The sequence below is a fragment of the Dysidea avara genome, chromosome 15 (assembly GCF_963678975.1).
Source record: "Dysidea avara chromosome 15, odDysAvar1.4, whole genome shotgun sequence".
Lineage (NCBI taxonomy): Eukaryota > Metazoa > Porifera > Demospongiae > Dictyoceratida > Dysideidae > Dysidea > Dysidea avara.
This window is the reverse complement of record NC_089286.1, coordinates 13,822,169-13,833,464: the sequence shown is the minus strand read 5'-3', so window position 1 is coordinate 13,833,464 and position 11,296 is coordinate 13,822,169. Positions and strand designations below refer to the sequence as shown.

The window sequence follows — 11,296 nt, the reverse complement described above, 5'->3', positions numbered from 1 at the left end:
TCCCATTATGTAAATTCTATTCCCTTCGTGGGAATCGTAAAATTCTCATTTCATTAAATTGTATTCCCATCATGGGTATATTAAAATTCCCCTTATGTATAGTCTATTCCCATAATGTGTATATTGAAATTCTCATTTCGTAAGTTCTATTCCCATCATGGGTATATTAAAATTCCTGTTGTGTAAAGTCTATTCCCATAATGGGTATATTGAAATTCCCACAATGTATATTCTATTCCCATTATGGTAATGCTGAAATTCCCATTGCATAAATCCTGTTCCCATCATGGGTATATTAAAATTCTCCTTATGTAAAATCTATTCCCATAATGTGTATATTGAAATTCCCATTTCGTAAGTTCTATTCCCATCATGGGTATATTAAAATTTCCGTTGTGTAAAGTCTATTCCCATAATGGGTATATTGAAATTCCCATTACATAAATTCTATTCCCACCATAGGTATGTAGGTAGGTTTCACTGTACACGAAATAGCAGATACGGAAGATAACTGTATAATATTATCATACATGTATATGTGAAGAGTACAATCATAGATTAGAACAATACGCATGTAATCAAACGTACAGCTAGTCTCTGAGTCAAAAAGATTCTATTTCCTTTAGTACATCCTCTCTACTTAGGTTATTAATATCGGCTTCATCTTTAACACTGACAACACCCTCTCTCAAGAGTAGGGAAGCAAGCGGAATTATTAGATCTTTTTTGTCACATTTAGAAAGGTTTTTCTTTTCCTCGCTGGTACAGTACAGTCTGGCAGCAGAATACAGTTGGGATCGTGACACATTCCTTATGTTGTTTATACTAAATGCACAGAAAATGACAGCTGTGGTAAGTAATTGTTAATTATAATGTACATGATTATATCAAGTATTGTTATAATAATTGCTTAAAAATTATGTATCTACATGGTTGAAGTGAAACATAAACATGCAAATGTTTTCACTGGAGTAGATTTGCATTATGCAAAGTATAATATGCCAATGAAATTATTTAAGCACACATGTATCTACATAGACATACCAGGTGGCAATGTCCTGCCTGCAGTACTAGTGGGATTGTCGGACACCTTCTTACTCTTTCCTTTATTCGTACTCCCATTTGATTCCTCACTATCCTCTTCACCAGAATCTGAGAATTTGTCACTGGGTATGACAACCTTAAGCTTGTCATGTGACAATGTCCTGCCTGCAGTACTAGTGGGAGTGTTGGACACCTTCTTACTCTTTCTTAGCATAATTAGGTAATAGTACAGCCACTTGTACCACTAACTTCATCAAGTACATCCGTTTATCCACATCTTTCATACTTCTCATGGCATGCAACGTTAGTTTAGAATTGCGTGTTAGGTTTTTTCCTACTGGGTCTGCTTTTTGAGAATTTGAGGTTGCTGGGTTTGTGTCAGCTGAAGAGCTAGCTTGTGATCCAGCAATGAGTTTGCGAAGTAACAGCTGCTGCTTCAGAGTACAAAGACCACAAGAATTCAACATCTCCATAGTAGCACAGCTCCCAAGCATCAGTAAGGTTTCCCCATCAACTTCTTTCTCTAGGAGATGATGAAAAGACAAAGTAAATATAATTATATACACACACGTGCTAAATACAATATTGTTATTCACAAGTATGTTATATAAGACTTGTACAAGTAGCTTACAATTAAAATGCATGCTCACTATGTCCAAGATACAACTAAAACCAAACAATGTAACAAAATCACCACCATTTGACCAGTTAATGTTCCACCAAGAAACTTGGACAACTCTTCAATTCATCATACACACTATAGGGTACAGACTTAGGTTCATAGTTATAGGTTTTTCATTGGTCTTGTCCAGGGTTGCTAGCTAGCTATATAGTGTGTATGATACTTGAGTAGAGGATTGCCAGAAGAATAACTAATTTTCAGGACCAGAATGAGACAAAATTGCTAGCAACTAGGCCATATAATAAGTGCTACAAATATATAGAGGCACAACAAAGACAGCATAGGTGACAACAAGTAATACATAGTTTGTGAAGTGTGAGCAAACAAAAATACCAACACCTGATATGTGTTTACGTACAGCAACTAATTCCATACCTTCAAAACGCTTCACAACATCATCACTGAAGTGCTCACTAGCCCATCGCGCTGTCTCCTCACAGGTCCAATTAGCGATTTCAGTCTCATTGCTCGCCATAGATAACGGTGATAAACAACGACGGACGGCTACAAATAACCAGGGCTCAGGTGGCAGACAGTAGCTAAACAGCTCAGGTTTTGTATTCAAAGTATCGTCCTACTTGTTTCTCGAAACCCTCGTCGAAAACAAACTCGTTAACAAATAGATCCTGGAGCAAATCACTTCTCACACAAATGAAAGCGTGCGCCTCCACGTTCAATGGATCCGATTGGATAAAGTTATCCATTACGCCATGCGCGCGCATAGTATTCCCTCCATTTACTTGCCGCGAAAAGAGTCGAATGGATGGATGGAGTAGAAGCGAAATTACTTGCTGTAACTGTGCAGCTTTGAGCTATATTCACGTCCACTGCCCTTGCTATCGGTGTAGAAAGAAAGCTGTTTCTAGGTCAGTAGAGTACCGCCATTGGAAGCAATCCAAATTGCTTTCCACAAGCCAGACTTCCACACTGGACATTGCTATGCTTAATCCCAATGATGCCAGTACGGAAGAAAGTCCTATTGGTGAGCCTTTCTACATTAGCTACCTATAAAACTAGCATGTTGGGAGGTTGATACCGTAAGGCAAGAAAATTTCGCGGGGTTCAAATTTTCGAGGGTCCCCTTATAAAATTTTTACAGAAAACGTATTGAGATTGATGTCTAAGCCATGAACATTTGTTCCACGGAAATTACTGATTTAGCCTCATTTTGGCATTCCTTGAAAAATTTTTGCCTTACAGTAATTTGCGTGAATGTGTAGCTACATGAACTTAAATCATAGGTGATGTAGAAATTAACAATATGGAAACAGAAATGGATGAAGTATGTAATGAGCAACCTGTATCAAGTAATGGGCAAAATAGTGGACTTGTTTGTGACAATGGGGCTGAGCACAATATAAGTGACCATAATGTGACTGACGAGCTTGACAGAAATGATTGTGGATCAAATGAATCAACTACTCATAGTGATGATGCTGAAGTTGTACAGGCAGTACTGAAAGCTTTTGGACTTGCTGAAGAAATGAGTGCGTCACAGAAAAACTTGATGGAAATAATAGAATATGGACGTGACTTATACTGTCAAGGGATCACAGAAAAACTAAATAGGTGGCCAAAAAATTATGCAGCTTGCTTACAAGTTCTAAGAAATGCTGGTTACAAAGATCCAACCATATATCGGGTATGTTTGAATGAAGCTCACCCTAATTTATGGAGCTGCATTAAAGATCAAACTGCAAATTGTCAGTATTGTGGTCAACAAGGGTCTATAACGTATTATTACTTAAGCTTAGAAGACAAAATCAAAAGGTGGTGTTCAGATGAAGAATTTTGCTACAAGATGACAGCACATTGGAGGGAACGTGTGACATGGATGAACTCTGGATATTCAGACAGTCGGCTAATGAATGAGGCATGGCACGGAAAAAGGTAATAGCCATTGTTTTAAGATATATGAATTGTATGCATGCAAGTTGTCTGGTATAAAACTTGAAGACTCAAAACTTAGCCATGTGTTCCATTTTTAGGCCATTTTATCTATTGATTTGTATTACTTTATTACCACATTAATTATTATACCTACTTTTAATAAATTTTAATAACTATGTTCTTTTTTGGATATATGTAACAAAATTTTAGGTTTGCTGAATTGAGTTGGTTTTGGGACTTGCGTCAACAGTGGATGCTCCCATTTAGATGCACTTCTTGCAAGCATGTTATCAGTACTGATCACATCACCAAGAATCTAGGCCAAGAAGGTTTTCATGGGCAAGCAATATCTCTGCTGTGTCCCCACTGCTGTAGTCGAGTTGAACATACACTTCATTATGCCACTGGTGACCCTCGTAATATAGCACTTATTGCACACTGGGATGGCTGGCAGCCATTTTCTACATCACTGAAGCATAGCTGCGGTATGAATTCTACTAGTTCAAGTGACAATATTTTGCAACCATAAAAATATTGTTTTTTAGGATCTTTTGAAGTGCAAGTAGCTACAATGACTAAATTGGAGAGGTGCAAGGTTGATGAAGTGTATGTTTGTGGGTTTGTGCCGAGCTATGCTTTGCCCAATTGAGCACCATGGTCATTAGACCCATTTTTGGACCCACTCATTACAGAATTGGAAGATGCTTTTATTGATGGTATATATAATTATTATTAATAAAGGACATACATATTGTATATATACCAATTATTACACGTATAGGTATTTCAGTCAACTATTCTGCAACGATTGGGGGCATTGAAGTTGGACCTGCTGTAATTCGATGTATTTTACTATGTTGGACTGGTGACCATCCTGCCCAGTGTGAGGTTGGAAAGTTTTTAGGAACAGGTGGTGCACATCCTTGCAGACGTGATAAAGTAGAAGGTACTTAGTTTCACCTAGCTTATTATATCATCTTATTTAAGTAATGTAAGTATAGGAGCTCGATCCAGCAGTGGGAGCAACCAGTTGTACTACGGAAATTACCGTTTCCATTACCGTCATCAGTGGCTGCCAAGAACATTGGATGAGTCGCTGCCAGACATGGAAGAGGTTGATCAGGAAGATAGGGTAACTGTGAGACGTCAAAAGGCTAGCAAGAGTGGCTTCACAGGAACATCCATTTTGCACCGCCTCCATGTACTATACAATTTTAATATCTTGGGAGGATTTTGTATTCGATGCAATGCACACTATCCTTTTGAGGAATATTAAAAGGCATCTGGATTATTACAAGGAGAATGGTTTTTTAAATGATAATGTTGAAAATGGTTTAGGCAATATTCCATGGACTGCAGGTACTTATAGAACTTTGATACATTAGAGAATAGTGGTGATGTACAGATATAAAATTGTTTATAGATATTTCTATCAACAGATAAAATAATATTTAATGGCCATACAAAAAATTAGATTGGTTACTTTTATCAGTTGATGTCATTAAGTAAAATGAAAGCATCACTAGAGTATCTCAACTTTGGCTGACAAGTTTCTGTGTGCATGGATTTTTATCATCTAATTCAAAACTACACGTTTACTCAAACTATATGGCCTGTAGCTGTTTGTATATATTTTTTTAGAATTGAAGGATGGACGTATACCAGAAGGTATCACACGAAGAATGGGGTTCTGGAAGTCTGAGGAATACTTAAAGTTCACATATCCAGCCTCAGAGCATATTCTTGGTGGAGTGCTGCCTGAACAACATTACAACACCTGGATTTTGATGGTCAGGATAGTTGAGCTTGTGTTTGGATGCTGCAGGAATGGGTGGACCCCAGAATTAGTGGAACTGTTGAAACAATTAATTTGGCGACATAATATTCTAACGGAGGAAGTCGAAGGGTTAGCTAATTGTACTATTTCCTTGCACAACCTCACCCATTTTCCTGATGATATTGTACGACATTCTAGCCCTGACAATTACTGGTGCTTTGTGTTTGAGCGAGCAGTACACAAGTATGTTGAGAAATCATCAAATAATAAAAATCTCGAGTATACATTTGCCAAGGCCGAATGTAGGAGGGAATTGTTAAAATTTTGCCAGTCTAGGTCATCTGAGGCAATTGAACAGCATCAACCTGGGAAGGTAATCAATTTTTCTTATATTTATAGTTATATTTACGTGTATTATGTATATTCCATTCAATTAGGTCAGGTAAACTTGATAACTTATCTCATTGCCCACAAAATTATTTTGGGATTCACATTCGGTCTAGGGAATTTTTCATTGTTCATTATTGAAGAAAGACTCCACAACACTACAACAAGAAGCTAACTGTTGCTATAAAGTACTCTAAATGTTAGTACCTCCATTTTAGCACCTTTGTTGAACTGCAGGGACATTTCATGTGCTGTAAAAATTAACGATAGTTAGCTCGAGCCAGCTTTCTTTATGTGCACATTAATATTAGCAATTTGAGGTTGTAGGGAGTGGGGATGAGAATAAGTAATCAAGTAAGTGAGTAAATGCACATATAAAAATATTTATCACTTAAAACACATTGTATTTACATATGCATATACAATTATGTAGCTCCTTCATGCAAAATCTCTGGCTGAGGCAAGAAACAGGTATAAAACTGTCACTTTGCCAATATTACTTGGTGGGAAGAGGCAAATTTTAGTCAAGCCTTCTGACATTTTATCAGTTGGTGAAATCAGCTTTGTTGATAGTGATCAGGATAGGATTGCCACATCTTGTCGAAGCATGTTGATGAATGCTCATGGGGTTAATGGAACCTTATACAGAACTGGAGAGCATATATTATTGAAGAATGATGGTGAAGACTCTGTTGTCAAGGCAATTGAATACTTTGCCATTTACAATTCTGGACAGCATTACACATTAGTTAAGGGGAATGTATACCAACTTGATGGCCATGTACATAGTTACAGTGGCAGTTCAATTGTGCTGCCAACTACAATAAACAAAGTGTTCCCTGCATCTAGTGTACTAAGAAAGGTCATGCTTTATCCCAATTCTGTAGATACTCCAGAATCATTTGTACTAATAGACCACTTAAGACCAACGCCTCCAATATGTGTAGATGATGTAATCGTTCCGGTATATCCAGAGGAAGGAGACATGCTTAACGTCAGAGGTGAAACTGATGAGATATGGTTTGCCCATGTATTGTCTAGTGATGAGAGAGTTAAAACAAGCAAGGTACATTTTTATGTTGAAGACCCTCGTGTATCTAACAAATACATTCGAGAGAGCATTGGAAGAATGTCAGTAGAGACAATACATTGGGATTCCATTATTCAGATTGCATCTGGGCAATGGCATGGTACATCTTGGCTTAAACTATAGAGTGATGATATGTACAATCTGAAGCTTATTTTTGTATGGTAATTAGCAATACCGTGACATGTAATCAAGTAATATGCTTATACTCTATCTTATTGCTACAGTTAAATTCTTATAATTATTAATTTGTATATGCACATATATATAGCATTAATAAATAAACTAAGCATTAATAAATAAACTAGTGTCCATTTGATTCTACTTGGGGTACTTAGAGATGATGAGTTACTCTCTAGAATTCCTATGGATATAATTACATGAAAATAACAAGGAGAAAACATCCTGACCACCTGGTAGACTCCTGTAAGCGTTTGAGCGTAAATCGGATGGTTGCAGGTTCGAGGCCACCTAGGTCCAGTCATCGATTTTTTCTCCTTTCTCCAACTTTTCAAACACCTTCTGTAGCTAAAGTCTTTGAGCAGGCTGTAGGACCAGGTGTCCTACAGACCTTCAGCACTTGTGCTGTAAAGCATTTAGCTGAGAAACAAGACAATTTAATATAATTCACATCAAATTTAAAATATAACAACTTTCATAATATCAAACCTGTAACATTCACTGTCATGGTTCTGAGGATTCCCATGATGGGTATAGAACCAGTAATATATTTCCTCTTCATGGTTTTAAGAATTTCCCATGACGGGAATATAATCTGTATTGTTTTCCCTTCATGGGTTTCAGAATTCACATGGTGGGAACAGAACCTGCATTATTTCCCCTTCATGGGCTTGAGGATTTCCCTAGAATCTGTATTATTTCTCCATTACGGGTTTGAGAATTCCCATGATGGGAATAGAGCCTGTAATATTTCCCCTTCATGGGCTTAAGAATTCCCATGACGGCAATAGAACCTGTATTGTTTCCCTTCATGGGTTTGAGCATTCCCATGACGGGAATAGAACCTGTATTGTTTTCCCTTCACGGGTTGTAGAATTCCCATGATGGGAATATAATATGTATTGTTTCCCCTTCATGGGTTTCAGAATTCTCATGGTGGGAACAGAACCTGCATTATTTCCCCTTCATGGGTTTGAGAATTTCCCTTGATGGGAATAGAATCTGTATTATTTCTCCATCACCTGTAATATTTCCCTTTCATGGGTTTCATAATTCCCATGACAGGAATAGAATCTGTATTGTTTCTCCTTCATGGGTTTCAGAATTCACATGGTGGGAACAGAACCTGCTTCATGGGTTTCAGGATTTCCTTAGAATCTGTATTATTTCCCCATTACGGGTTTGAGAATTCCCATGATGGGAATAGAACCTGTAATATTTCCCCTTCATGGGCTTAAGAATTCCCATGACAGGAATAGAACCGATATTGTTTCCCTTCATGGGTTTGAGCATTCCCATGACGGGAATAGAACCTGTATTGTTTTCCCTTCATGGGTTGTAGAATTCCCATGAAGGGAGTATAATCTGTATTGTTTTCCCTTCATGGGTTTCAGAATTCTCATGGTGGGAACAGAACCTGCATTATTTCCCCTTAATGGGTTTGAGAATTTCCCTTGATGGGAATAGAATCTGTATTATTTCCCCATCATGGGATTGAGAATTCCCATGATGGGAATAGAACCTGTAATGTTTCCCTTTCATGGGTTTCATAATTCCCATGACGGGAATAGAATCTGTATTGTTTCCCCTTCATGGGTTTCAGAATTCACATGGTGGGAACAGAACCTGCATTATTTTCCCTTCATGGGTTTGAAGATTTCCCTAGAATCTGAATTATTTCCCCATTACGGGTTTGAGAATTCCCATGATGGGAATAGAACCTGTAATATTTCCCCTTCATAGGCTTAAGAATTCCCATGACGGGAATAGAACCTGTATTGTTTTCCCTTCACGGGTTGTAGAATTCCCATGATGGGAATAAAACCTGTAATAATTTCCCTTCATGGGACTGAGGATTCCCATGACGGGAATGTTGAATTACTTTACTCCCTTCATGTGTATTCTCTATTCCCATTATGGGATTTTGTTGCCATGATGGGAATTAATAAATTCACACCCTAATCTGATATATATTCCCATGATGGGAAGTATTTTATCATGGGAATATTGTAAATCCATTGATGGGAATTTAAGATTTTTTCCTGTGAAGGGTGAATATCCAGCTTCCAATGTACCCTAAAGTCACTCAGTCAACCTTATACACCTATCAATGTCAAGCCGCACCTCCCCCAGTACGGGCGATGTGGGGCATCAGGAGGGGATTTGAACGGAAATTTAGCCTAGGCTGAGGGGTGGGGAATGTGAGCAAACATTTACTAGATTTGTGCTAAGAAACACCAAATCCCCACCGTTTTAGGAGGGGATTTGATCTGGCTGCTTGTCCCCGCGTACGGGAATTTGACTTACAGTACTACCAGGTCAAATCCCCACCTTATCCCCACCCTCCCCGTACTTGGGGGGCGGGGCTTGACATTGATAGGTGCATTATAGCCCAGTTAACTTTGACCAAAATAATTATATTTCTAGTGTAAGACCTGTTGAGTAATGCTTATTAGTGTTGATAAGGTCATGGTCAAATCTATTGATTCTATGGCTTGCATGACTCCGTGATATGCACTTACTGTAAGTGTTATACGTAACACGTGTACCAGCCATATTAATTGCTTGATGATAAAACATGGCTGGCGTGTCAACATCATGATGATTTTCATAGATAGCATGTGATGGCACAAGTTATTTAACTTACGTCAAAACCAGCAAGTAAATTAAAGCGCCCACACATGCAAGATTGCACTACTCATTTCACACATCAATTGCATTAAGTGCTGAAAACCTTGTTAAATGAAAACGTGTGTGCATCCATGTGGACATGCGCACACCTACATTATTATAATGCAGTTACAGTGTGGTTTTTGTTGGACAGATTTGTGGAAGAAGACCAAGTATGGTGAACCTAGCACAGCTGGAACAACTGTGGCTTGTGCTATTATAGAAAGCTACAGAATATTTATAGCAAACGTGGGAGATTCCACCGTAGTGTTAGGAAAAAGTAACTTAAATGATCGGGAGCCCAAGATATTAGCAGAAATCATCACACGGGATCACAAGCCTGGAGATGAGGAAGAAAGAAGACGCATAGAGGCACTTGGTGGAAGTGTATTGAATATGCGTGTTGTATGGGAGAGAAAGATGGTAGTGACTACTTCTATGACTGAAGTGTATCAGGTGCATCAAATACCATTCCACAATGTCGCAAGAAGACTGGGAGACCTGTGGAGTGTTACAGAGAACAATGAATACCTTGTGTCTCCAATTCCTGACATTTATGTCCATTACTTTGACTGGACAAAAGATAAATTCCTTATTTTGGCAAGTGACGGCCTGTGGAATATGCTGAACCCACAAACTGCTGTTAACATTGTGCACAGTTTGTGTAAAGATGGAATTAAAAATGCAGCAGAAGCGGGCAAGGTTGCTAGTGCTTTAGTTGACAAGGCGTTGTATGAGTGGGACAAAAGAAACTTGACCGCTGATAACATATCAGTACTGATTGTTTTTTTTTGACTATTGACCTTAAAAACTATTCATTTCAGATACTATTAAGTAAAGCACAGATGTGGCACAACGATACATATACAGACAATACAAAAGCTTATAGCTAACATGTTTTACAGACTATTAATGATGCTCATAAACATTAGGCTGTTTAATCAAGTAAGTTAACTTACTCTATCCACTTTCACTATGACAGGTTTGCCTACAATATCATCAACACTGACTGCTGTCAAAGTAGATGACCTAAATGTTACTGGCTTAATTCTTAAACAATCTGCTTCTTTGTATAAGCGAAGTTAGGGTTTGCAAGGATTTCCAGCAGACTGCATCATTGAAACACTCTCAATATCACACATTTTGATAAGTGCAACTGGTCTAGATTAATGACAAACAAATTGATTTGGCCATAGGCAGTGCTACCTTCTCTATTTGTAAAACAACAGATAGTATTCTCCCTTTTAAATTGCCGGTTTTTCACATATTCAGTGGAGTAATACGTAATCCCTGCTTAAAAGCCGAAATAACACAACATTAGAGTCTTAATCACTTTCAGTGGCATCCTTCTACTCATTAGTTAAAATTAATTTTGCTGTAACACCAATTACATAGCAGTGATTTCCAAGAAAAGACATTGTTCTTCTAAGTGCGTTTGGATATGTGGTTGCCTCGCCTTGAAGTTGGTGGCGCATTAGTTGCATTGTCAGACTGACGTCAATGTTGTGTAATATTTGATGATGTATATCGTCATTGCCATGAAATAAGTACTCTATGTGTCCATTTTTACTTTCATATC

General features: G+C 38.0%; 2 protein-coding genes and 1 long non-coding RNA gene across 4 annotated transcripts; all 3 read left to right on the top strand.

Moving 5' to 3' along the window:
- Window positions 1–3,990: 3,990 nt before the first annotated feature.
- Window positions 3,991–4,749, top strand: LOC136245983 (uncharacterized). 2 transcript variants are annotated; one of them, XR_010696189.1, is made up of 3 exons: window positions 3,991–4,101; window positions 4,162–4,562; window positions 4,618–4,749. It is a non-coding gene; the product is annotated as an uncharacterized lncRNA (long non-coding RNA). The 2 variants fall into 2 exon arrangements; XR_010696190.1 differs by lacking the exon at window positions 3,991–4,101 and having other exon boundaries at window positions 4,266–4,332; window positions 4,398–4,562.
- A 581-nt stretch (window positions 4,750–5,330) lies between these two features.
- LOC136245982 (uncharacterized) lies at window positions 5,331–7,172 on the top strand. The gene is made up of 2 exons (XM_066037430.1): window positions 5,331–5,766; window positions 6,214–7,172. The coding sequence occupies exons 1-2, from the start codon at window positions 5,404–5,406 to the stop codon at window positions 6,991–6,993; spliced, it is 1,143 nt and encodes a 380-aa protein (XP_065893502.1). The 5' UTR covers window positions 5,331–5,403; the 3' UTR covers window positions 6,994–7,172.
- Window positions 7,173–9,840: 2,668 nt separating this feature from the next.
- Window positions 9,841–10,512, top strand: LOC136245335 (protein phosphatase 1D-like). The gene has a single exon (XM_066036815.1). The coding sequence runs from the start codon at window positions 9,841–9,843 to the stop codon at window positions 10,510–10,512; it is 672 nt and encodes a 223-aa protein (XP_065892887.1).
- The last annotated feature ends 784 nt before the right edge of the window (window positions 10,513–11,296 follow it).